The 25,655-nt window shown below is 36.8% G+C and overlaps 1 protein-coding gene across 5 annotated transcripts in view; it reads left to right on the top strand.

Moving 5' to 3' along the window:
- OLFM3 (olfactomedin 3) overlaps nucleotides 1-25,655 on the top strand; it is a 60,328-nt gene that overhangs the window by 29,419 nt on the left and 5,254 nt on the right. Inside the window, exons 1-4 of one of the 5 annotated variants that reach the window (XM_083846407.1) lie at nucleotides 3,636-4,126; nucleotides 11,526-11,672; nucleotides 14,380-14,535; nucleotides 18,364-18,583. In XM_083846407.1, coding sequence (XP_083702533.1) covers nucleotides 14,389-14,535; nucleotides 18,364-18,583 — 367 coding nt within the window. In that variant the 5' untranslated portion in view covers nucleotides 3,636-4,126; nucleotides 11,526-11,672; nucleotides 14,380-14,388. Of the gene's footprint in view, nucleotides 1-3,635; nucleotides 4,127-6,639; nucleotides 6,834-11,525; nucleotides 11,673-14,379; nucleotides 14,536-18,363; nucleotides 18,584-25,655 lie in introns of those variants that run through there. The other 4 variants (XM_083846403.1, XM_083846404.1, XM_083846405.1 and 1 more) reach the window with 4 other exon arrangements.

Below are 25,655 nucleotides of genomic sequence, written 5' to 3'. Positions count from 1 at the left end.
AGAACAGACTTCTCATAAGCCCTCCCTTCACAATCCTCCTGTCAGTGGAGATGCCTGACCAGAGTAACTACCATGTATGTATGCAAAGACAAGGCTGGTGTAAGAATGTTCTCCAGAAAGGCCACATGCCTCTCAATCCACTCTTGCAAAGAACCTGGACATTACTACTTACAAGTCACACTGCAGAGCCAGAGGTTTTTGTTGAACATAAATGGAGTTAGATGAAGCAGCTCGTGATTCCTCAGGGTTTCTAAATTCAGAGAACTGGAATTGAACTGACAGGGCAAAGATGTGCTTTCACAGAGCTGAAGGTGGACTAAGGATTTTAATTGCTATTCAGATTTTGAGAATTTGGGTTTATACACACATTAGCCTCACTTGAATAATTAACAGTGCTCAGGAACATGACTAATGCACTGACTTCTTTTTTTTTTTTTTGAAATCCGCATATTGCTGAGTCACCACCAGAATACATCAGATGAAGAAAAAGAAAGTACACGCTACAGAAGAACACCACTGTACCATGGGAAGCTGTGACTTCCACACATGAGCTTACTTTCTAAACCTAACCTGTCAAAGTGCTAACTTGGAGTGGCTTAAGATTCCTGACTTTGCTCTGCTTCAAAGGAAACTATTTAAGAAATCTGAGACATGACTGTGCAATCACTTTGATCTCTATCTACACAAAATGCAGTTTTAGGCAAAGCTTTTATACAGAAGTTATATATTTTCATACCAAATAAAACTGTTTTTGTAGCATTTACCCATGAATACAGCTTTGAATTCTAAGAACTGTTTGGGAGGCTAATATATGTTTTTACACACATTTATAAGATGATATGAGGGTTAAGTGACTGCTACTGAATTAGCTATTTCCTCTTTCTTACTGTTCCTTTTCCTCCATCCAGGATATAATTAGACATTTTTATGCGTTTATGTGTGTGTTCCCACATTTACGACTCTCAGAACATTTGCTTTGTTGATATTCCTAATACTGATGTTAATTACTTTTATTGTACAGAGTTTATCGTACTTCAACGTGACAACATAAAATAGGGCTGTATTCTCATTTATATTAGACTATTTAAACCATATGAAAATCTAACAGGAACTCAAAGTAAATTAAATATCATAGACTAGAAAAGCCTTGTACTTCTTATTTAATACCAATAAATTGGGGCATTCATATACTATCCTTAATAATACCTTTTACACTGCAAATAATTTATGATATAATTGAATGGTACCAAGCTGGCATACGAGTAACTCAGCTGACAACACTGAAATCATTAGATTTACACAGTTCCATATAAGATAAAAAATATGGCACGTGCAGTCATTCTGTATAAATAATTTAGCTTTCACTCTAAGATAATTTGGCTCCAAAAAGAGAAAGTTACTATGCCAGTAAAATAATAATAATAATAAATCACAGTAACTTGTTTTAAAAGAATAGTGCTTTGATTTTAGAAGCATTATTACTTTCTAGCTCTGGTTCATAAGACTATTTCTTAGCAGCATATCAAGAACTGGAAATATGAAATTGCACTTTTTTTTTCTTTAAAACAGAGCTTACATGAAACATAGGAAATAAAACAAAAACTTATGATCAAACTAGATGAGAACAACTCTTCAGTTTTTCTATGGTTTCTGAAAAGGTCTTTGTATATATGATTGCAAGTATGTTTCTCACGTAAATTTTCTGATATTTGCATGCAATTTTTTAATTTCCCCAAACATTTATGGTGAAATAGAGCTAAAATTATTTCAAGGTTTCTGTTCTTTAACATAAAGGTTTTTTAAAGCATTCCTACAATTCTAATAAGAACACAAATAAAATATAGTTCCAGTGAGCATTTCCACTGTCTAGGGAAAATGATGTTTTCATTGTTCCCACAGATGGGTTCCCTTGCAGTACCACTCTGAAGCAGCTATTTGACAAATGGGTACATGACATAAGAAATATTGCCTATGCTGACACTGCACAAGTCAAGTCCACGTCTAGGAGAAAGGTGTAGCCTACGTAAACAAACCCAAGTCTAGCAGCAGCAGCATAGGACACAGCTTCTAAATACTTAAGGTCCTAGAAAAGCATTTTTGCAGCTTTCCAGTGTAAGCTACACTAACATCAATCCCTGGGCTAGGGTTGCTTTAGCAGACTTGCATCTCTCTATGGTCTGCAATCACGTCACTGCACCGCAGTGAAAATGTGCTTTAAAGCCCTTATGCACTTACAGCAGATCTAACTTCAGCACCATGGGGAATCCAGATATCACCTACATGGTAATTTGCAATTATAGAACCAGACAAGAATACTAGAGCAGTATCTCCTGGTATGCTACCTTTAAAGACATATCTAGCAGGAATACTGTGAATCACACATCAGCAGGTTTTCACTTCAGCAGGCAGACTAGTTGGAAGAAAATAAAATTCTAAAATATATTAATGATTATTCTGTATGTAATGAATATAATGAATATACACAAAAGCCAAGCAGCGTATCATCTGTTAGGAACAATCATGTGCCCCCAAACAAACAGCATTCTTTGTGGGAGCTGACAATACATGGGATTACGGATAATCAGCAGTAATTACTCATCTGGACTTCGGAAAAGTTACTGTCTTTGCAATGTAGCTTGTCAAATGTTAAAACAGTCAGGAAGGGACAGACTATGGTCTTTTGTGGATCAGAAAATGTTTAAAAGAAAAACAAAAATATAAACAGCTGCAGCGCAATGTGGTACAAATGTAACATGACCGTTCTAGGAAATGTGTTGGAACTGAGAGTATTCATGTCCTTATTAAACCTCTAAAGAACACGGGAACAAAAAAGGTGATAAAACTGGTGAACAGCAGAATCTTTTGGTGTTAGTCAGATCTAGAAAGAATGCTGAAGTGCTTCAGAAGAACCCATATGAGAAAATTATACAACATAGAGAAATGATAAACAATTCAGCTTTGAAGTAATAAAAAAAAAAGAATTACTTGTGAAATTGACAGGCTGGCAATTAATTGCAAGAGTTCGGCAAAGAGACTGGCTCTTGATGTCATTCAGAACGAATGGAGATACAGGAAAGGGGAAGAAATTTATAGGATATTCATTTTTTCAGAGATAAAAGTAACCACTGAAATTATTGAATAAATATAAATAGTATGTATAAATATAGGGACATTATAATATGTCTGCATAACTATGGTGTGCACATGTTAATATACCATAAGGACTTTACTCTAGTTTCTCTTATGCATTTGGTATCTTGGATTATCAGGCACTCAGAATGTGTGTTCTACCATTTGCTCAATGCCCAGCCTCTGACAAGTTGCTCTAACAGTTTTAACACAGCAAAATTTGTAAATACCTTTACACAATGGGGAGACTCTTGAGAGCAGATCTTTCTTGTTGCTTCATCCAGTAGTCTTAATGATTTCTCATGGACCGTTAAGTTTTCTTGTTGAAGAAAACTGTCTCAGATGTTTTCTCTCCATTTTTAGGGCCTGGATATTGTAATTTGAATTCTGCACCTAAAACCATATTAGAGAGAAAAATGATTATTATGTTTCTGTCTACACTTCTTCATGATACTACATTGTATGCTACCTTGGCTGACTGATATCATGGCCCTGGGCAATTGCACTTGACTGAAATTCACTCCCTTCTAATCTTACGTAGAACTTTAAAGGTGTTAAAGGTCCAACACTGCTGCTATTCTAGTCTTCAACATTCTGATGACATGGCATTCGCGTATCTACTCTATAGCCTTAGCTTTCTGTATTTGTGATTTACATTTTATGTAACTACACCCTAAAATGGCAAAGAGTAAAAAAAAGTCAATGCTGAAGGTTGAGTTCAGTGATGTTCCATAACGTTTTCTGTCTCTTTCTTGCTGCTCTAAGAAAATGTTTTGCTTAATCCTTCAAGTCATGTTAAAAAGATCTTATGTGTACTTCTACCATACTACTTTGCACAGCAAGCTCATGCTCAGGGGGGAAAAATGGAGCCTGAACACAAGCCCATCTGCTCCATGGGACAAAACCCAACTTGAGCCACAAAGTATCTCCGTAGGTACAGGAACTCTATTTTGAACACTCAAACACCTCCACTCGCTCTGCCCTTCATCATGCTAAGGTAATGTTTGACCGGCCTCCCAGTCTCATTGCATTGATGATTTTTTTTTCTTTTGTACTAAGTAACCAAAAGATGTTCTGGCTATTAGAAGTAGATCAAGGTTATACTTACCAAAAATGCATTTTTCATTGGAAAACAACAGATTGGAATTAAACACAGCATTTCTTAAATTTGCAGTCTAATCACAACTTTTGGTAAGTATACTTTTCACAAAGGACATAATTAAAACGCAGAACTCCATATCAGTAGATGATGTGCCACCCCAAGTTACAGATGAGTTAAAAAGTGATGAGAAATTCATGGAGGAAAGCTTCCTGGAAAGGCCGCTGAACACAGTTACAACCTCAGGCCCTGTAAGCACCGCACTTTGCTGGAAGGCTACAGCAAGGAAAGTGTTGAAGTATGTTTGCTCTCTTACGCTCCTCTATTAAGCATCTGCTGCTGGCTGTTGCTAAAAAAAAAGGAACTATATGAATCAAGGAGACTGATCCAGTGCAACTCTTTTTTTTTACTGGGATTTTGTTTTTTTCAAACTGAGCAAAAGAATCACAATGCTTTCTTATTCGAACATCGGCATCGTCAGCTATCGACTCATAATCTGAAAGCAATTTGAATTCTTTGGAGAAAATGACCTTTGTACATTATTTTGTCCCAAAAGTTTTGCCAAAATACATGAAATAAGTCAAAATGCACACAAGTGTGTGCATTCAACATGCACCAGGTAATTAAAACTACAACAAGTTTAACATTTTAACTTATCCTTTTCAGATAGATCTTTTACTTTCATGTCTATATATGCATATGGAAATAAGCAAAAAGCTTATCTTTCTGTGTAGAATCTGCATATAAGCAAATAAACTCATTCTTTCAGTTTTCAAGTGCACCTCTTCAGTGAATTAGGTGTGTTTTTGTTTTGAGTACCTGAAACATTTTGCAGCTCACCTTACTGTGTGACTCCCAGAAAATATTTAACACTGGGATGCGAAGAATTTCTCTGTGTATTCTATTGCTGAATCTTTGTGCCTGAAAACCCCTTATAAGATTACATAATAGCCCTCCATGTGGTTTTCTGTTTCTTTTTTAAAAACTAGTTTTCCATATGTCTTTGTTAAACAACAGGGATTGAAATCATTCTAAATGAATGTTGGAAGAGAAAAGTTTAGCCTGAATTCAGTGTACAAGATCTGAGAATCTGAAAAATTGTTTGCAGGACTATAGCAAGTTTAAGTCTACATGTAAACTATAAGTTTATACTTATAGTAAGTATAGTAAGTTTGCATTGGTGATGGCACACTGCTCTAAAAATGCATCCCTTTCAATTTCATTACAGGTTTCCTTCACACAAACTTTAGAAGTTATTTAAGAAAAATATACTCCTTTGGACACAAATTCAGAAACAAACTAAATCCATAATTGCCTCTGGAAGCACACACAGTAGTCCATCTCTGCAAATTTTTAAGCAAGTTCCCTCTAAAATAATTGCCATTAGAAATCCCTGCTCAGCATTTCTTCTGTTTAAAACAACTCTTAAAAAAAAAAAAAAAAGGAAAGCTACCTTAACAGCGCAATGATTTCTGCACTTTTTTTTTCCCCCACACTTACTAAGTTTCTGAAAAAGATTAATTGCTACTGAACCTGGAGATCAGTCTACAGCACTAGAGAACATCAGACCTAACAGCAGATTAGAGCCAAAAGAAGCCTCCAAATACTGTATGAGCAACCCACAACTTATTTTCTGTTCCTAACCAAACAACAGTGAAGACATACTGAGTCTGCCAGCCCTGTAACGCAAAATTGTTCAGCATAAAAACATGCACAGTAACAAAAACACTGAGAAATATGAACCTACATACTATTTCAGTGTGCTTTTTATAAACAAGTATCTTAACAAGCCTTGCAAATTATAAAGTTGCTGACGTTTGTAATTTATGTGAGATCAACAAATTAAGGGGTATTTGGGGCGGTTTCTGAGAATGCCTGCCTTTGTATTTTCATGGGCAGGCTTGCAGCTCTCATCCTTCACCTATCCCCTGGGACAAGTATAGTTCCTGTATCATCTTTTGAAATATACCTGAGCATATTTCTACCAAAACAGTGATGGGGAGTGGGGAGGTTTTTGTTTGTTTGGTTGGCTGTTGTTTTGGTTTTTGTTTTGTTTTGTTTCAGTTTTGTGATTGTGCTTTTGAATTTCAGACAGGAAGACTAAATGTACTGTTTTAGTCCATTCTGCAAGGACTAAACTAATTAAGTGCTAATCGACCTTCTAGCACCTATAAAGAGGTAATTCACCCATCCCATCTCCCACTGTAAACTGCAATGGCTATTAGCATTTAAAGGACTGCCAAGTCCTATTATACGTGTTATAGTCATAAATAGTAAATAAATACTGATAAGCATTTTTAGTAAGAGCAAAGACAGAGACCAAATAAAGATAAGAGTGTTCTTAACGGATGATTCAATCTGGGTACCTTGCTGTCCTTCCCAGCTGAGGCTGTCGTGTGCTGCAGTCACGCCTCTCACCGCCAGCCTGCACTGGGATGATAATCAGTCACTATGAAAACTCATTAGCTCCACAGCAATGAGCCCTCCACTGCTGAAGCTTGGTGCTGTTCTTAGTACCGTGGCAATGATCTCTAACTGGATGTCCCAAACTCTCCCATCTCTGGTAGGACTAAATACCACCAGACTATCCACTTCAGATACTCTAGTAAGTAGCTGTGATGTGTTGCAATCCATCTGAAAGCTGAGCTAGTATGTAAGTGCCAGCAAAAGCTTTACTCTGGTGCCTCTTTGTGAGTCTTTTTAGAGTACTAATCTTCCTATCATCACTTAATGCATGCTTCTTTTTGGGCATCATAAATCTGCACATTGGTGAGCATGTTGTGGTCTTACTATGAAAGAAAAGATTTTAAAATAGCATCCTTAAATATTGAAGAACAAATGCCTTCATCTTGAGGGTGAAATGCTAAAAATAGCACAGCAATGCCATTTCTTTTGCTTCAATATTTTGCCTGTTTACTGCTCCAGAAAAAAATGTACTGCATTATTAAGGAAAACAGGTATCAGAAGATTTCTTTTTAATTTTTGTCTGATTAGTGCTATACATAAGTTATTGACTACAATATTCAAGGAGCCTGATTCTTTCTTATTTTTTCTTTATTGGAGCATGGTTAAGCAAATAAATAGCTGTTAAAATAAAATTGGTACTAGGAAACTGGGTATCAGAACTTTAGAAAGGTAATTGTACAAATAAAAATATCAGCTTGTATGTTTGATGCTCATATACAGCAGCCTCTGTTAATTAAGACCTACAGAAAAGCTGTGATTAGCTATTACTGAAAAGTGTAAAAATTAAAGTAATAGTTTGGCTGGACAACAAGGAACACTATCCTAGTTATAAGTTATTGGTAAGTTAAACTAGAACACATTTTTTCTAAATGGTTAGTAAAACGATTTTATTATAACTGCAGTCAGATGTTTGTATAATAGTGTGTTATGTAAAAGATATGTTTAACTGTTTGTACAGTAGAGCACAATATACAGAACTTAATTTTTCAGTTGTAAATAAAAATGCATTAACTAATCAACATTTAATTAATTGAATATATGCACACAGGAAAAGCATTACTACAGAAAGTCACCGCATTTAGACCTTAAATATTGCTCCTTTAAATTTAATTATATTGTAAGAAACAATTATTTTAAGTTTTAGAGCATCAAGGTGAGAAGACAAGGAAAAGCTCCGTTTTGTTTTCTATAAATGTAGTTTATGCCCACTGACCTACAATACAGTTTGCTAGTTCTTGTGGCAATGTGATATTATGAGAAATAAAGTTCCCTATCTAATTTAAATCCAAGTTTAAAGTTGCAATTGAGTGGTTAAGGTGCACACTTGTTGTTGTAACATGTAAGCATATATATATATTTACACACTAATATATGATTATATATATTGTCATTTTCAAATTCCAAGTGGTGTAAACTGCCATGCCTCCCTTGGCTTCAACAGAACACTGATGTTACAAATGCCTCCTAAGTATTATTTTAGTAATGATCTTCAAACTCAAAAGTTGGAGTTATATGCACATTTTGGGTTTCAAGAGGGCTATAGCAGGAGTGCCTGGAGAGCTGGGGACACAAGCATAAAAACCCCATTATCTGAGCTTGGCAACATCCGCCAAGTGGAAAAAATACCATCTTCAATCAGGTGGGGTGTTGATATAAAGCTAGCACCACAAATCTGCTGCCTTTTTCTAAACTTCAGCTTCTAGCTGAAACTTTATGGCCCAGGTGCTCAGTGATGCTGTGGTCATCACTACCTGGTTTTTAATTGGCAGCTGTCAATTAAAGTTAGCTGCCGAGTTACTGTCATCCCCTGGCAGCTTCTCCAGTGAACGGTGCTGCGCAAGCAGTTCTCCAGAAGTTCTCTCCTATACACGGCTCAAAATTTGCACATCTTGCACGAGGAAAAAATAGCAAAACCTCCCCGCCTTTATTAACATTTTCTCCTCCCCTTGCTGGAAGAAATGTATGGTGAGGTGGGGTCAGGGGAAAGACCCCCGTCTTCAGCAACATTTCACTCCCAGGACCAAAATCACAAGACAAATTGACAAATTTTTTTGACAAATTGATTGTTATATTTAAGCACTGATATTGAATATATGTATTTCCATTTGCCCAATTACTAGTAACAGTGGATGCAGCTATAGCAGCTTTATCAGAAAGTGAGTGCAAGTGAAAAAAGTAAATCTTTTTGAGGTAAGTAAAGTGACTGTAGCTCAGTAGCCTGCCAAGACAGATTAATATGGGTCTTTGTAGAGACTCTTGTTTTCCCCAGATTTCCAAGAACTAGAATGATTTGTCATCATTGCTGCTGTTCACCACTCATTATTTCTTTTCTCATTTGTTGACTAAGGCCTGTCAGCAGCAAGCCTGCATTTGGAGAGTAGATTCAGTAGCTTTCAAAAGGTTTTGATGCATTCTAGCTCTTTCCGTGTGGCACAGCAGTTTCTGCTTGAGATAGGCATTAAATGACAAAGAAAAGAAAAAAAGAGAGAGAGAAAAAAAAGCTAAGTGCACCTACCCGCACACGCTTATTTTTCTCTGTAATTATTCATATTACCCATCCTAGTTAACAAAGGTTGCCCAATGGCATGCACACGATGGCATGCACACAGATAACAAAGAATACCGGAAGAAAACTTAGCCCATACTGGGTCTGCTGTCTCAGCACTCATTTCTGCACGGGCAGCCCATCACAACGCACTTATATTATGCCTGAAGGTCTTTCACTGTTAAAAATATTTTTCCAAATAGCTACTTCGTCTTTTTTTTTTTTTTTTAAATCAAGATATATGTTAGGTGCCATAAGAAAATATCAGCCAAATTAATCAATAAATATTCTTTTCTCAGACAAAACACAGAGATATACATTGTTAGCATATACAAGTACCTTTGACAACACAGCATGGACTGTAATTGCTTTACTATAGACCACGCATGATCCTGCTATCGCATCCATTCTCCACTGCAGAGAACTCCATCCACTTGAATGCAGTAAAATCAGTTGCTATCAATCTAAAAATAGCAGATATAGCAAATATCACAGTTCATTCATAAACTATACGGAGTATTTCTGTTCTGTAGGAATTATAATTGCAAGCTTTAGGCTCCCAAACTTCAGCAAGAACTTGCTCTTGTATGGGCACACTGTCTGGGCAGCCGTTCTACAGAGAGGCATGGAAACTTGTGAACAGAGCTTACACTTCACAAGGGTCACCAGCTTTAAGAAGTTTCAGTTGTTCTAGCTTGCAATTTTAGTAGCTGCTCAAATCTAATTTAAATAATCTCTCCAGTTGTAAGTTTGTTTTGTTTTTATTGTTCTCCATGTGTTAAACTAGATCACCTGTGCCCTAAAAATTAAGGCTACGAGAACACAACAATAGTGGTACAATTTAGCACTGACCTCTGGATATGCCTTTTTATCACACCCAAGTTTGACCGTCCTCTATTTAGTCATCTACGTTATGATACCTCATTCTTCCTTGCAAAACAAGGGAACAATACAGTTCTGATTTGTTTTAGATAACTCCACAGTAAAAGAGGTCACTGCTGTCTTCAATGACTTCTTCAAAGTAGACATTGTGGGGGACAAAAAGTCTATGCTCTTCTCTAACATCGTGCTGATACTCAGAAAAATATTGCTACCTTTCCTTCTAACCTCAGTCTACAGAGTCTACCTTTTCTGAGGCAAGGAACTATACAACTTACTCCTCACTAAGCATCAATATCAAAGCTTGCCAATTTTAACAATCACTCTTTGTGCTGACACTGAGTACAATTTCATACTAAAATTAATTTATTCCAACTTCATCCAGACCAAAAATATTTCAGTGCCATCCTTTAGCAACTGCACTGTAAAATTCAGTAGTCAATATTGTATTATTATTAAAGAATAATGCATAATATTAGCTTGAAATTACAGCCTGAAAACAGTCAACATATTTCTGGTGCCAATTAATTTTCATTCCCTCACCTGAATTTGTTCAATCATCTAATTATATTGCTTTGTCTCGTTCTGATGCTGTGCTTTTCTATAAATCCCATTAAGCAGATAGATACCTACTCTCACAAAGCATCACATAAGCTTTAAAGGCAGGGTAGTGTTGGCCTGCTCTGAAAGGAAATACAGTTTTTTGCTTTGTTCTTCTTGGTGGTGGTAGTTGCTGAAAAAGAACAGGTTCAGAATTTCCAGAATTCTGTGTCAGTAAAGGACAGCACGATGTCTTTACTTCCCTGTGCCATGCCTGCCATCACCCCCCTTCATCTAAACTAACCTAGTACTTCTCAGTACTGCCCCTGTCTTCCCTTTGGTGTATGTGTAGCTGAAGTCAACCAAGAAGAGTTTTCTGTGTGCTGCATCTTTAAGAGCAAACCTGCTAACACACCTCCAGAACCGCTTCCCAGCCAATTCCCTGTTGCGTGAGTCACACAGACTGTGCTTTCTCTTTGGGATTTTTTATTTGTTCTCTTCTGTCTTTGTTGTTTCCATTAGTCTAAAGTAAAAGTCATTCAAGCTGAAAGGACATATTTGTTCTCTGTTAATGAAAAACCTTACCATCCCTCTGCAAAGAATTACATCAACCACTTGTGCTGAATCACTAACAGGAAGCTGCTCTCACCCACACTGGAAACAATGCTCATAGACTGTTCTGCAGATGTGAGACATGGCAAAACTGTGCAAAATCACCAGCCTAATTAGTTAAGAGAATAATGAGTGATGACTAGGAGGAACCTCACTGCAAATATATAATGCAAAAATAAAGAAAAATAGGTGGTGTTTACAAACAACAATTAAATCAGTTCTGTTCCCTTTATTTTTATTGTTGTTGTGTTACAGACTCAGATTAGCCCCAAGGAAGGGTGGCAAGTTTATAGTTCAGCCCAAGATCCTGATGGCCGTTGCATTTGTACTGTTGTTGCACCTGAACAAAACCTATGTTCAAGAGATGCCAAGAGCAGACAACTTAGACAGCTGCTAGAGAAGGTAAGTCTTCCCAATGAATTTCTCCTTTTGATCACTGAACTTCTCCTGGAAATCCACTCCTGTCTCTCTAAGTTTAATATATAATGGTGTCCTGAAGTGTTATCTATAAAAATATTCCTTCAGGGTATATCCCCTACGTGTGTTTTCACCGCTTATCGTAATTTGTCTGTTTTCCTTATAGCACACCACTGTCAACCCAAGCCACTTATCTAGCAAACTGAAGTTGCGTCTTCTCTTGCTCATTCCCCAAACCCTTCCTTACACACATACAGGACTGACTTTCCCTGTGTCAAAACAGTTACAAATCCCACCTTAAACTTCCTCGTTGTTGTGGGATTTAAACTACAGCTCCTGCTTCAAACGTGTAAGTCTCTTGAAGGTCATTCCTTGTCTCTTATCAGCAAATAATGAGATACAGACATGACAGCACCATCAAAGCAGACTATACAGATGAGAAACAGTTCTAAGTTATTTTTATTTGTTATTTCCTCAGTTAATACTATTTATTTCATTCTCTGGTGCTGCAAATTTTGTCTAAACAACCCAATTCTTATTCCCAGTATTATCCACTATTGTTTATATATTAAAACTGGTAAAGTGTTATTTCATATGAACTGAAAAAACACTGCAACCATGAAAACACAAACTATTATTCTGCATTCCCTATGTAGGTAACCAAGTTTATAGTTACTGCGTAACAGCTAGTAGTTCATAACCTGAGAGACTGAGACAGAGCATTTGAACAGCAACAGCAGAAAGCAACATAAAATGTAGACCTAAAAAAATATGCATTTTTCAGCATACAATTTTCAGTATTTTTCCAGCTATAGAAAAATCACACCAATGCTAAATCCTGCAGATGTTCCTTCCATAAACCTCTGTGAACTTCAGCAGGGACTTAATTTCAGTTTTTGACAGAGTCCATAGCATGACATGTAACTAATTAGTTTTAGAAACTTCTCAAGAACAATCCCTTTCTCAGAAGAAAGTTGAAATGTAAAGGAGATGGGAGGACAGGCAGGCACGTTTGCTCCTGGTACCCATCTTCAGTTATTTCTCCTTGCCCTCTCCTCCACAGAATGTATTAACAGGTTTTAATGAGCTACTTTTCCATCTCAGGGTCCCAAGGAAATAAATAAGAATTTTTCCAAGCTAAATACATCGGTGAGGGTAGAGTCTCCTAGAATAGGGTTCACACCACCTTCATATTGTTCCAAAACTGATAAAAATCCCAACCAAACTCAATTAGTTGGCTTTCCACTTACCATCCATGACAGGAGATAGGAACAATCAGAATCCAGGATAAGACCTAATTCAGTAAACGTGTCAGCTATGACTGCCAAACAGTCAGTAACTTTTAAGCCTCATTAATGTTTTTCATCTTTAACAACATGCCTGCCCTCTGACTCACCATTCCTACAGGTTTCATGGTACTCAGCAGATGCAGCTTTAGAACAGGTACAAAATGTTGCATCAGAAGTCACAGAGAAAAACCTGTGGCTTTGTGTGTCAACAAAAATACCTACAGACCTGTGGACCATGTCTGTCACCACAAAACCGAAGGACTACTTCCTTGCTTTCAACAGTTAGAAAGCAAAGAAGAAATAAAAACATTATTTTTTTCACTTAAAAATACTTCTAGGAACTGCCAATGGCAACTGTCCAAAAGCTGATTTGTACTATTTTAAGAGTATATTTTTCTGAATCCCCGCAGTCCACACGTTACAACATAATAATTTCAAATACAAATATCAGTTTAAATTTTACATGCTCTTGCAGACAACAGGAGTACTGGTACTTTTGTGGTTTATTAGGAAGGTCGATTTCTTTTTGAGACAAAACTTCAATATAGCACCTAATATTTTTTTTCCATAGTCCACTTTTTTTCCTGTTTTAGTGGACAGAACACTTACTGAAAAATAATAACTGCATTTGCAAAATGTATCATGTTTATGACTGGGAAAAGCATTGCTTTTATAATAGGTACTGTTAGATAATATATAATTAACTCCAGATGAAAAGTCCTTGCCTCATTTTAGTGAAAGTGCTAAATGAGGTCACTTGCTGTACTGCAGTTTCTTGAACGTTCACTTATCTATTAAAAATGTTTTTCTACTATTAAGACAATTGGCTAAAGTTTCTAATTTTATACTTGTAAAACCAAAAGCAAATCCCAATTTAATGATGGTCCCATCCCAACTTATCTCTGGACAGTCTCACATATTCCTTATAGTGAATTATTATACCAATGCCTACTAGCTATGAAAATCACACTCTTTGTAACTACCCAGAAATTTTCTCCTAATCTTAGTCCTGTTCCTCAAGTGGAGGAGGAAACACATGCTGCATGGAACATCCTGAAGAACAGGCAGCATCTACTAGAGAAGACAAAGTAGACTGTAACACTTAACAGCATTTTTCCAGCCCATCGAAAATGGTGCTGACAGGATCCCCCTCTCTACCTCAAAGAAACTATCCAAATACTCCGTGGCTCTAAGATCTCACTCCTGCTAGCCCTGTTCCCCAATTTTTGTACTGTCATGCAGTTATGGAATTTAAAACCTATACTGTGGTGTAAATGACTCACAACTAAAGCCTTGACATAAGCACATTTTATTGCCTGACATTTAACTATCTAAGCAGGAGAAAAAAAAGAAAAGAAAAAAAGCAACAAAAAGTGCATTTAGAGAGTGTTCTTCTTTAACAGGTTCAGAATATGTCCCAATCTATTGAAGTTTTAAATCTACGGACTCAGAGGGATTTCCAGTATGTTTTAAAAATGGAAACACAAATGAAAGGGCTGAAGGCCAAGTTTCGGCAAATTGAAGATGATCGGAAGACATTAATGACAAAGCATTTTCAAGTAGGTTTTATTTTAACAATAACTTTGAAAGCCTGCTGGAAGTAATGTACTAAGCAGCAATGCATGGACTGCTAAGATCTCAGCTTGAAATGTTCGTACAAGAGCAACATTAAAATGAAAAGCATAATAAGTTTTCCTTTATGATAATAATCTTTTGCTCTGTTCAATTTAATTGTACTAGGAAGTAACCATTAATTATTAAGGTATTGGAGATATGTCACTAGAAACAGATTCCTGTTTTTCCTGTATCAATGTGCACGTCATACCGAGAAATTTATCTTCATTCAAGCTCCAGTGATAAATGGGGAGATCCAATGGAATTAATAGCAAGCAACTAGAGAGTTCTGCACTTTTACTGCTGCCTGACATTCACTGCAGTTGAAGGGAAGAAAGCCTATAATAAATCAGGTTGTTGTAATTTTTATCCAGTAGAATTAAGATCTAATTTCATGTCTGAAGGTTTGCTATTCTGAGTTTGGGATAGGGGAGGAGGGCAATCATTCCCAGTCGCATCTGTATGATTAAAAAAAGACTTCTAAGGAATTTTAATGACAAGAAAAAACCACAAGCCAATCTTTTTGTGAGGAAGGAGGGTTGCAGAGATTACAAAACAGCTTTGTGTATTCTGAGAGAAAAAAAAAAACACCTATATGAAGTACTTTTAAGGAGAAAAATTTACAACAACATAGTTAAGTTCTTCAAATATCAAGTCTGATAAAGTCTGATAAGTATTTCAGGTTGCAAGACAGCAAGATAGGATCTAGAAAATACATTCCAAAGATTACATTAACAAAATTTATATTTAAACCCTTCATGAAACACAAAATGGACATACTTTTCTAATCAGCATTAAAGTTACATACCTAAACAATTACATAGCTAATTTATTTTCCAGAGACACTGAATATCCTGGACTTAATAGTATCAGGAATTAAGTACATTAATGATCTGACTACCAAACATTATTCTTTGTTATCAATCTTCATACTGGAGGCTGAACACATACTTCCAGTAATTTTCAGGTAGTAAAGCTCCGCCATTTTTCCTTTTATCACTCATTGCTACAACACATTTCTATAATGCCATTATATATTCTTTATCCTCATAATAGTTTTTCTTGAACAAAATATCAGAATTTGACTGTCTGATATGTGATGTCAAAGGTAGCAGACTTCTGCAGTATTCTAACCTTTCAAATATTCAGTATTTATATTGGTCAGTCATTTAACCTCAGTTTGATAGTTTGCCAGGAGCATAAAACAGATTTCCAGCCAATCAAATGATAGAGTAATTTAGAAGGTCAACATCACACAATATGCTGCTGGCTTTCTGAAATTCATCCTACTAAAATTCCAGTGCTTTATCTTACCTGAGACACAGAAACTTATTCTTGATATAACATAACCCCTCACACCAGCAGGCACAAAGCACCAGAATATGCCTACCACCCATTCATGTTGCAGTACAATTTAGTTCCTATGCCACTCATCGTAGCAACAAGTTAGGAGTGTCAGCAAACACTATGGTTTTGTTTTTGTTTTGTTTTTCATTAAAACACCAAAAACATCTTTATATCATTTACTGAAGTGAGATGTTTTATGCTATGGTTCCATGTTTCTGAGAGCCAAATAGTACAAATTTGATCCAGGTCACACTTGAGAATATGGTCATATTTCTGTCAAATCAGCATTCATGCCAGGCAAAAGATATCTGGTCCCCCAAAAAAAGTTACAGCAGTTTGCTCAAATGATACCTCATCTGACATAAATTCTGTTAGGAATAAGCTACCTCCACTAATTCTCCTAAATGCATCATCTTGCTGAGTTTTGTTTTTCCATCCATGGTTTACCCATGATTTTTGACTGCTTACTGTCCCTAGAACCAAAGCCTAAGTTCATAATTTCAAAATTAAATATAAACTTTGGCTTCTGGAGCTCTGCATTCCACATCACAAAACCTAGTCACATTGTTATCAAGAAAGACATAACTATTTGTTTTTTACAGATATATTAGGCTCAAGCTGAATTTTTAATAAGGACAGTCAAATAAAAAATAGTTTTAACTGTAGACAAAAACTCTTCATTTCTTCCTGTCCACCTCAATAATTCTGCTAATATTCTATAATTGGAAGACCCCTTGAGAACAGAGCCAAAGATACAAAGAAAACTCCTGATGGTCTCTAATCCGTTTATAACAACATATCTCTTTGTAATTTAAAATGCCACTTTCTACACATTAAAATAACCTGCATGCAAATTATTCTTCCCAACTCCACCTATAGGTCTTTATTTTGAGCAAGTAATAATTCCAATATGAAAGCAATTGCTAAAACTACATAGATGAGCTGGGTTACTGAAGAGATGTTCTAGAACACGTTTGAGAGGTAAAAACTCAGAGGCAGATCTTCAAGCAGATCTAATGCCAACCCTGACTAATCAGCATTCTGATTGACATTATGTTATTTATTTTGAAATTTTTTACCATGTTTATTGCATCCATTTATACAAGTGATGTAACAAACGGTCTGTATCTCCGTGCATCTCATTGACTATGCTAACTTCTGACCACATTTGCTTCTGCACCTCTTCCTTCTGCTTGGGCATCCACTTAGTTCTCTTCTGCTTTCCCTTTTAATCTGCTGACTACTGCATCTATTCCTTCAGGACTCCATTTTCTAATCCCTTCGATAATCTCTCCCTGTGTGTCCTCATCCATTCTCAGTCTCTATTATCACCTAATCCTAGTACCTAACAAGTCTCTATTTCCACCCTTTTTCTTGTTTTGTCCAGGCTTGCATCTCCTCATGCCTCTGGCATTTGCTCACAGAAGTCCTGCTGTTTTCTCAAAATATAAACAGACATGCAAATCAAGGGCAAACCTGCATGCTTTTCATAAAGCAAAATCTTTTGATTGCAAGGATTCTTTGAGGTTATCTACAGAAAAAAAATACAAAGAAAAAAAGAAAAAAAATAACCTCAGTCTAGACTAATTTAGTAAAGATTAAATTTAGTGCATTTAAAAGAATTATTACAAAAACAAAATATAAGTGGCCATTTTAAGTTACAAAGAGAAACTCTCAATGTACATGACAAAAGTCTGAGAAAGGGGCAACCAAAAATTCCCAAGTGGAGCCTTGCTTTCCTTAATCAATATTTAGGAACAGGATTGGCAACACAATACCAACTGCACATAGCAATAAAATGATTTGCTACAGTCCAGAACAAAGAACGCCTGAGGAAGTTCAAAGGCACCTAGTGACGTAGAAGGACCACAAGTACAAAACAGTTTAAGAACCATGGATTTTTTACTTCAGAAGAAAGAGGTATATATCACTGTGTCCAGATCAGAACTAAACAGGGTCCAACAGACATTTAGGAAAAAATGAACTCAGTATTTCTAAGGAGTGAAATAAAAATGAACAGCTTGCCTACTATAGAACAGGTGTGATGTTTTTGACTGTCACCAGGTGTTCAGGTCTAATCACCTTTTCTCAAGAAAGATACAGTCCATGGGGGGTTTATATCCTCTGGATGGAAAGTCAGACCCTCAACAGGTCTGGTTCAGATCACCTGAAGGTAATCATGTACCTCAGTAGAAATAAACTATTGTCTCACACATTTTATCTACTGCTTACTGCCATTAATTCTGAGATTTCTAAGACTTTCACAATACACTGAAATAATAGCTCTAACTATCTATCTTAGCTCTATCTAATCAATAGTCATTTTCAAGTCATTTTAATAATCAGGCATAAATATTACATAAAAGGGAATAAGAGGATTGAATTCCTTTAAACTGCTCTAATACGCATTTGATTACCTTTAACAGGAGTTGAAAGAAAAGATGGATGAGCTCCTGCCACTAATCCCAGTTCTGGAACAATACAAAACTGATGCTAAACTAATCACCCAGTTCAAGGAAGAAATTAGGAATCTGTCTACTGTCCTCACTGGGATTCAGGAAGAAATTGGTGCTTATGACTATGAGGAACTACACCAGCGGGTGCTCAGTTTAGAAACCAGGCTTCGAGACTGCATGAAAAAGCTCAGTAAGTTTACAATTTCATGTCAGATTTGATCCCACAGCTGTAAGTTTTTGGTTTTCTCTATAGAAAGATTAAGTTTTCTTTTTTGATGAAAGACTGAACTATATTTAGGAAAAATTAAGAAAATATTTAGGAAAAATTTCTTCACCAAAAGGGTTGTGAAGCATTGGAACACGCTGGCCAGGGAAGTAGTTGAGCCACCATCCCTGGAGGTATTCAAAAAATGTGTAGATGTGGTGCTTACTGGCATGATTTAATGGTGGACTTGGTAGTGCTAGGTAAAAGGTTAGACTAGATGATCTTAGAGGGCTTTTCCAACCTAAATGACTATGATTCCATATTCTGATCTGTGCTACCCTAAAAAATGTCAAGAGTAACTCCTCTTAAGGTTAGTCATACCCCTCGAAATTTGCACCAGCGTATTTTAGATAATTATCTACCCTACTTTATACAAAAGGAATAGAGATGGAAAATTATAAAAGATGACAACTTTAAATCTAAGAGACTTACAACGCATTGGAGAGCTACAAAGGTTCTTTCTAAAAAGTTCAGACAGGCATTTCTATTTAAGTCATCTTTGGTTCGTCAGTGTGAAAAAAGTTTAGTCAGGAGTAGACTGGAATCAGTTTGGCACTGTCATGTAATCATGATACAAATCTTGCTATGACATCTGAGAGGCCATTCCAATTGCACTTTAGACCTTTAGACAGGTCTTTAGACCTGTAATATCAGCATTAAGACAGATGTGCTACTTTCCAATTTGGAACACAACAAAATTAGCATTATATCTAATTTAGTGGAGTAAAGCATGATTTTTTTTTTAGAAAACACGGCAAAAATCCATCATGAGCACTGCATTAGATTTACATCAGGCAGCCTCCATCTTCATTGCTCACATTGCTGGCTTTTGTTAGAAAAAGTTGATGTTCAGCATCTCCAAAAATCAGCACTAGCTCAGTATTAGCTTCCAAAACTAAAAGTCTGAAGTATCATTAAGTGTCAACCTTAACTTCAATTACCCGAAGAGGGTAATTGGTACCTACCTACTTTGCAGCCACAATGCAAAGTCTGCCCTCAGAGTCTGTCCATGCATTTTGAGAAACCTGATTGGATCACTATGGAAATCTTGGTGTCTATAGCCAACAATCCACCCCCTCTATGAGAAATAAATGCTTTGTAAGTTAAGAAGGAAAATAAATAAAATAGAAACTCCCAGGTTCAATCCTGTGATCAGTATCTCAGTTATCAGGTGGGGGATGTTTACTTTTGAAGGCTATGCATGATGTTATTAATTTGATAGGCAGTGCTATTTTTGTGAGGCAATGGAATGAGAAAAATCTAGGTTAGGTTACCCTCTTAAATTATTTATTTTCAGTTTCTTTGTTTTACACTAGAAATAACACAGTGATGATGGGCTAAGTACATGAAAGACTTCTTCAAACAGAAACTTCTTATAATCCTATTTTCCTCTCAGTACACATATTATAGCACGTTACTGCATTGGCAGAAGGCAGTCAGGAGAAAGTGGCTGCATTACAATACTGCAACAAACAAGCAAATTCATATAAACAGTATTTTCTGATAGTGAGTGTTCCAGTAAGTTTATTAGGCAACAAAAGACCATCATCACATCTTTAATAAGCATTTCATTTTTCCTTGATTTTATGGTGTATTCTTTTAAAAATGATTAGTGAAGTGACTACAGGATGCATTTTTAAGTATCATTGGGGTATTCGTATGACGGATCTCTTCTCCTTTTCTCAACTTATTTCCTATTTCCCTAATTTTTAGCCATGTTTCCCCTCCTATCTACCCTGAATTCCTGTAGCACACTCTATTTCTCTTGATGTAATAATTCAGAAAAGTTATATATATTTAAACTATGAGTAGATAGAAAATATTTTTATGAAATAGATTATTGAGCACATCCATGCCACCATTGCATTCCAGATAAACATAACCTGTTCCTAATACATGGATGGCTCCCTGGACATCCTTTCTCCTTTAAATTCTCTGAAACATTTGTAGTGGTTCTAGCCAAGAGGGAGTTAACCATTTTCCTAGCATCCTGCATGGTGCTGTGATTAGGATTTGTGACTAAAGCAGTGTTTATAACACCAATGTTTAGCTAGTGCTGAGCACTACTTGCACAACATCAAGGCTTTCTCTTCTTCCTACTACAGAGAGTAGGTAGGGGGTGGGCAAGAGGCTGGGAGGGAGCACAGCTGGGACAGCTGACTCAGGTTGGCCAAAGGTTTATTCCTTGCCATGTCACAGCATGCTCGGCAATAAAAACGGAAAGCTTGCTTTCCAAGGTAGCCACAACTCAGAACGTCCGGGCACCAGTCTGCTTGTGGTGACTGATTGCCTTTGCAATTTCTTTTTTTTTTTTTTTTTGGCACTTCCAGTTCTCACCCCGGTTGCACTGGGAAGTAGGGAAGTAAGCGAGTGGCAGTGTCAGGGTCAACCCACTGCAGTCCCATAACAAACTACATTTTCCAAAACCCCAAGACAGGTGCAATTTGAGGTAACAATAATGTAACATGGTGTCATCTAGGAGGTCTACTATCAATCTGGTATTTTCATATTAAAGTTACAACTCCTTTACACATTTTAAAATTCAAATGCGGGGCTTCTGACTCTTTATTATAAGTGGTTTGGTCTTTTCAAGCACAAATACAGACTTATTCATCCTTATTCTTTGGGCTTAGATGCTTAAATGACTATCCTTGCACACCCTTAGAATTAGTCTAAGAACAGCTTAAGTTAGGATCTCTGAGAGCAACTCCTGACAAATGGTAGTGTGAGCCCAGATCAGCAAGCACAAAGGAAAAACAGCTCTCATGCCTCCCACCTCTCCCAGCCATATTTACCATGCTGGAGATGACCCGGCTGTGACTGCCCATGCCAATCTGATGGCCTATGGCAGCAGAAGGCAGACTGGCCCCAATGTGCCGCAGGATCTGCCTTAAACCTTCACAGATTTTCTTGTGTTTCACAATATAATTATCTAACCAGTGTGTGTAGCTATTTTCCATTCTTATCCCTAGCAGGTGTTTTTCAGCATTATAATGCATTATTTATACTGTCCTGGCCACTTAAAAGAGATCTTCCATCTGCACTGGCAACACTTTCAATGTTCATTAGCATACAGTAAGCAGTTGTCTCCCTTTCACTGAGATGTAATGATTACCATAGCAGTTGTGTTGACTGAAATTTGCTCCTTCTCTTTGGAATAAGAGAAAATTCAGACTAAAGCTGCTGAGAAATTTAGCCATAAAACTTTAAAAGAGTGCATGCAATTAAACATGTAGAGACAGTGCATATGATTGCGCACACCATAAGTTCACATACACTTATGCACGTACAGGTCTGTCAATGGCAGCCATGTACGTGCTCGTGTAAGACAATGCAGCTTGCACAGTAAGTCTGGGACCCTTCGATTCTTGTCATAATCTGTTTAGTGCAATGAATAAAATGACATAGCTAGAATTCATAGAAGCCAATATTCTGCCAAATATTGCTTATGAAATAAGTGGTTCAAGTAGATACACATTGGATTCATTCACATATATCTCTTATAACAAAATCCAAACAAGATTTTACATTAATATTTTTGGTTAAAACTTCAAAAGTACAATATTCCATTTATCCAAAGAAATGCTGTTAAATCAGTAGCAGATGATGTATTAGTGCAGGCATAAGATTACTTTCTATTGCAAGGGTACTTGCACTTCCAAGGCATCCGCCCCAGTGGGATTTGGAGAGATTTACGAATGTCATTTAGTACAAATCTGTGCAATGGAGAGATGTATCATTATCACCCTCTTATAGATGGAGAAACAAGTCAGGAAGGAAAAGTGACTTTGCCAAAGATTACCTAGCAAGTCATTGCACACACGCAGTAGGAATCCAGAGTTTCCTCTCAGCAAGCTCTAATAATGAGACTGTAGAGCTTCCTGGATTTGTATTATGTATGACAACAGACATGCACCAATTAAGAACTAATTCTACTTTGTGAGGGAAAGAAATGTTACAACAAATTTGATCATAAGCTGGAGAGTGAAAGAAATAAAGCACTTGGAATTGGTTTGTGCAACCACTGAAAAAAATACTCACTTCATTCTCCCCTCTTTATTACCTGCAATAAGTAGAATAATAATGCTTATGAACACTTCAGGAGGCTGTTTTGGTTGCTTTGATTTTATTTCCCTTTCAAGTCCTGCTATAAATCATACACTCACGTGGTATATGTAGCAGCTACCAATATTCATTTGCATCACAGCAGCTAGGAATATCAACTATCTTTCCTAGCTATCTTCAAAATAGCTTCTGTCCAATTGGTTTTCACAACCTTCTCCTGGTATTTGCTCACTTTGGAACAGCCTTCCAGATGCTTTCTGCCCCACAGATGCTTCCAGCCTACAGAAGCAGTACATCCACTTTTTTTTTTTAACTGGCCAATTCATGCTCAACTTCTTCCCTAATATAAATAAATACACAAAATCACAAGCAGAGTTACTGAAGTCCATGGTGCAAAACTGTTACAAAAAGAGGCCATGAACACCCAGACTGTGCATGACATTATGTTCCTTGTACAGTCCCATTTAGAATGGATAAATTCTCAGAGGTTTGATTTTCCAATTACTACAATTAGTTATCATTAGGACTTCCTTAGATAGCTTCTTTCAAAGTCAAGGGAAAGAGACCAACATTGCTTCTAAAAATCTCACTCTATGTAACACCATCTGAACCTTTTAGCAGTGAGAAAAATGCCTAGAAATATCACTTTTTTTCCTATTTATTCTCTATGTTCCTGAACTTCCTGACATTTGCTAGAAACACAAAACCTTTCTTTCATTAGATATCTATTGAGCATCGTAAGAAAGAGCTCCCTTTTTTATTTTTACTGAAAGAATGAAACAGCACCAAAATTTTCTCTATAGAGATAATTTTGTGCCCATTAATTCAGCTCTTTTTATTTTAGTTTGGTGGTGTGTTCCCCTCCCAATTAAGCCAATATTCTGGCTCAAAAAATGTATTGCAGGTGCTCTCAGTTACTCTGCCTCAAAATTCCCTTTTAATTAGATGAGACCCAGACAAGCTCTAACTGAAAAATTCAACAGAAGTCACATCAGGCTAACCTGTGCCACACTGAACATGAGAAGCTCACCTACCATCTCACCTACCAGCAACTTCCCATTGCCAGGCAGCAAGGCACAGGGGCTTGAGACAGCAATATAAAATTTGACACCCCGTGTCATACAGCAGGGAAGCTATACCTTTGCAGTCACATTTTCCAAGAACAGCAGGGGTACTATGAATACAAATCCTAGGGCAGAAAAGTATTCTTATCTCTTCAAAGATGCACCAAGGACTAGAGAAACCTACCAAAATGGTAACAAAGCTTGAAGCTGACAGTTCCCATTTCCCAGGCAAGAATCCTCTGATAAAGATGTTCTGAGAATACAAAGAGTCACCAGGGTACTGAGGCAGCTGGGAATCCCCAGGTTGTCTAAGACAATCCCTAACAGGTTTAACAGATGTTAGCTCAGAAGTGCTTCCCATTTCATATGATGTTTTTCTATGTTCTGTTTTCCTACCTACAAACCAAGATAAAGAAAAGTCTCAATGGGAAACTCTTTGGAGTTCGGGGGGTTTGGTTTGTCTGTATGTTTGTTTTTAATTTCAGACTCCTAGACATGTCATGCCACAGAAGTTTTATGTAAATAATACTACTTTTTCAGTATACTAGCATCACCACACCTTAGCAAGAAACCTCAGCATGCAAGATCAATTTTAATATAGCTACATGAACAACTGTAAGGTTCATATTGCAAATATAGGCTGGGATTAAATCAACACATTTCATACTTAGGTAGATGAGAAGCAGCTGTTTCCAATTCTGGTGGAGGAAGGAGGAAATTTTCTTGCACTAATACAAACTTGGAAGTATTTACAACCACACAGAAAACACCTTGCTTTGTCAGTGAACTCTTAAAGACTGTATTGGGCTTTATTCCTGAAAGAGCTCTCATTCATTTCCTTTCTGTATCAAATTAAAGACTGGGCTTGGGCAAGCTATTAAGGAATTATCTTCATAAAGTCAGTAACACTAATTATATCAGTGTTAAACTGCATTTCATAGCATCATGTCATCAAAATGCTGTGTTATTCATCTGCAATAACTTATTTAACTGTAGTAGTAAGACAATAATACTTCAGCACAGACAGCACACTTGCTATTTCAGAATGAGCAAAACCACAAATGACCCTGATTTTGGCAACGTTTTACAGTTCTTCTGTAACAAATGGGTAAACACATTAGAAAGTAAGGCTCCAAAAGACAGAACAAGAGAAAAGAATAATACCATTCTCTTGAGGAATGAGAGCTCAGCTTTACTGTTTTCTTAATTGCATTCACCCGATTCTTTTACATTCCAATCATATACTGGAAGCAGCACCATGTTAGATAACTGTCTAAAGCTTTGACAGAATAAAGTGTGAAATGAATTTCAAATGGATTTCTATGAGAAGGGAGGAAAATTTGGCCTCACTTGCATTTCCTAGTTATAGTGTAAGCCTATTGTCTCACATTTGCCTTCTGATCATCAGCCAGCATAGGTTCACTGTATTCAAGACCAGTATTTAGCATGTCAGTTGATTTGGGGAATACTTGGGGTAGTTTATTTCTATAAAAGTTACTTGTGCAGCCTTAAACAGTTCAAAACAACATAAGCTGATTTATCAAGTTGATCATTCAGCTGAGACATGATTTGGGGCCTGTGCAGTTCTTTCAAGCAGCTCTTTGCAAGCTCAAAGACCTCCCTGGTGTCTGGTTCCAGTCTGCATGTGTCTGGAAGCAATGCGTTGAGATCTGACTGCTCAGAACAAAAGACTGATGACACCTATGTACTTGACTCCAAATATTTTTCAAACGAACTGAAGAGTGAGGTTGTGAAATAAGCTTCAGTTAGAGTAAGGGTGGGGGTGGGCAAGTGCAAACAGCATTTCCCCATTTTTAAAGCCACATTAACAAATTTATGAAGAGGCTGTCTGCAGTAGCAGGGTATAC

This window comes from Anser anser (genome assembly GCF_964211835.1).
Source record: "Anser anser genome assembly, chromosome: 8".
Lineage (NCBI taxonomy): Eukaryota > Metazoa > Chordata > Aves > Anseriformes > Anatidae > Anser > Anser anser.
This window is presented reverse-complemented; position numbering and strand designations above follow the sequence as displayed.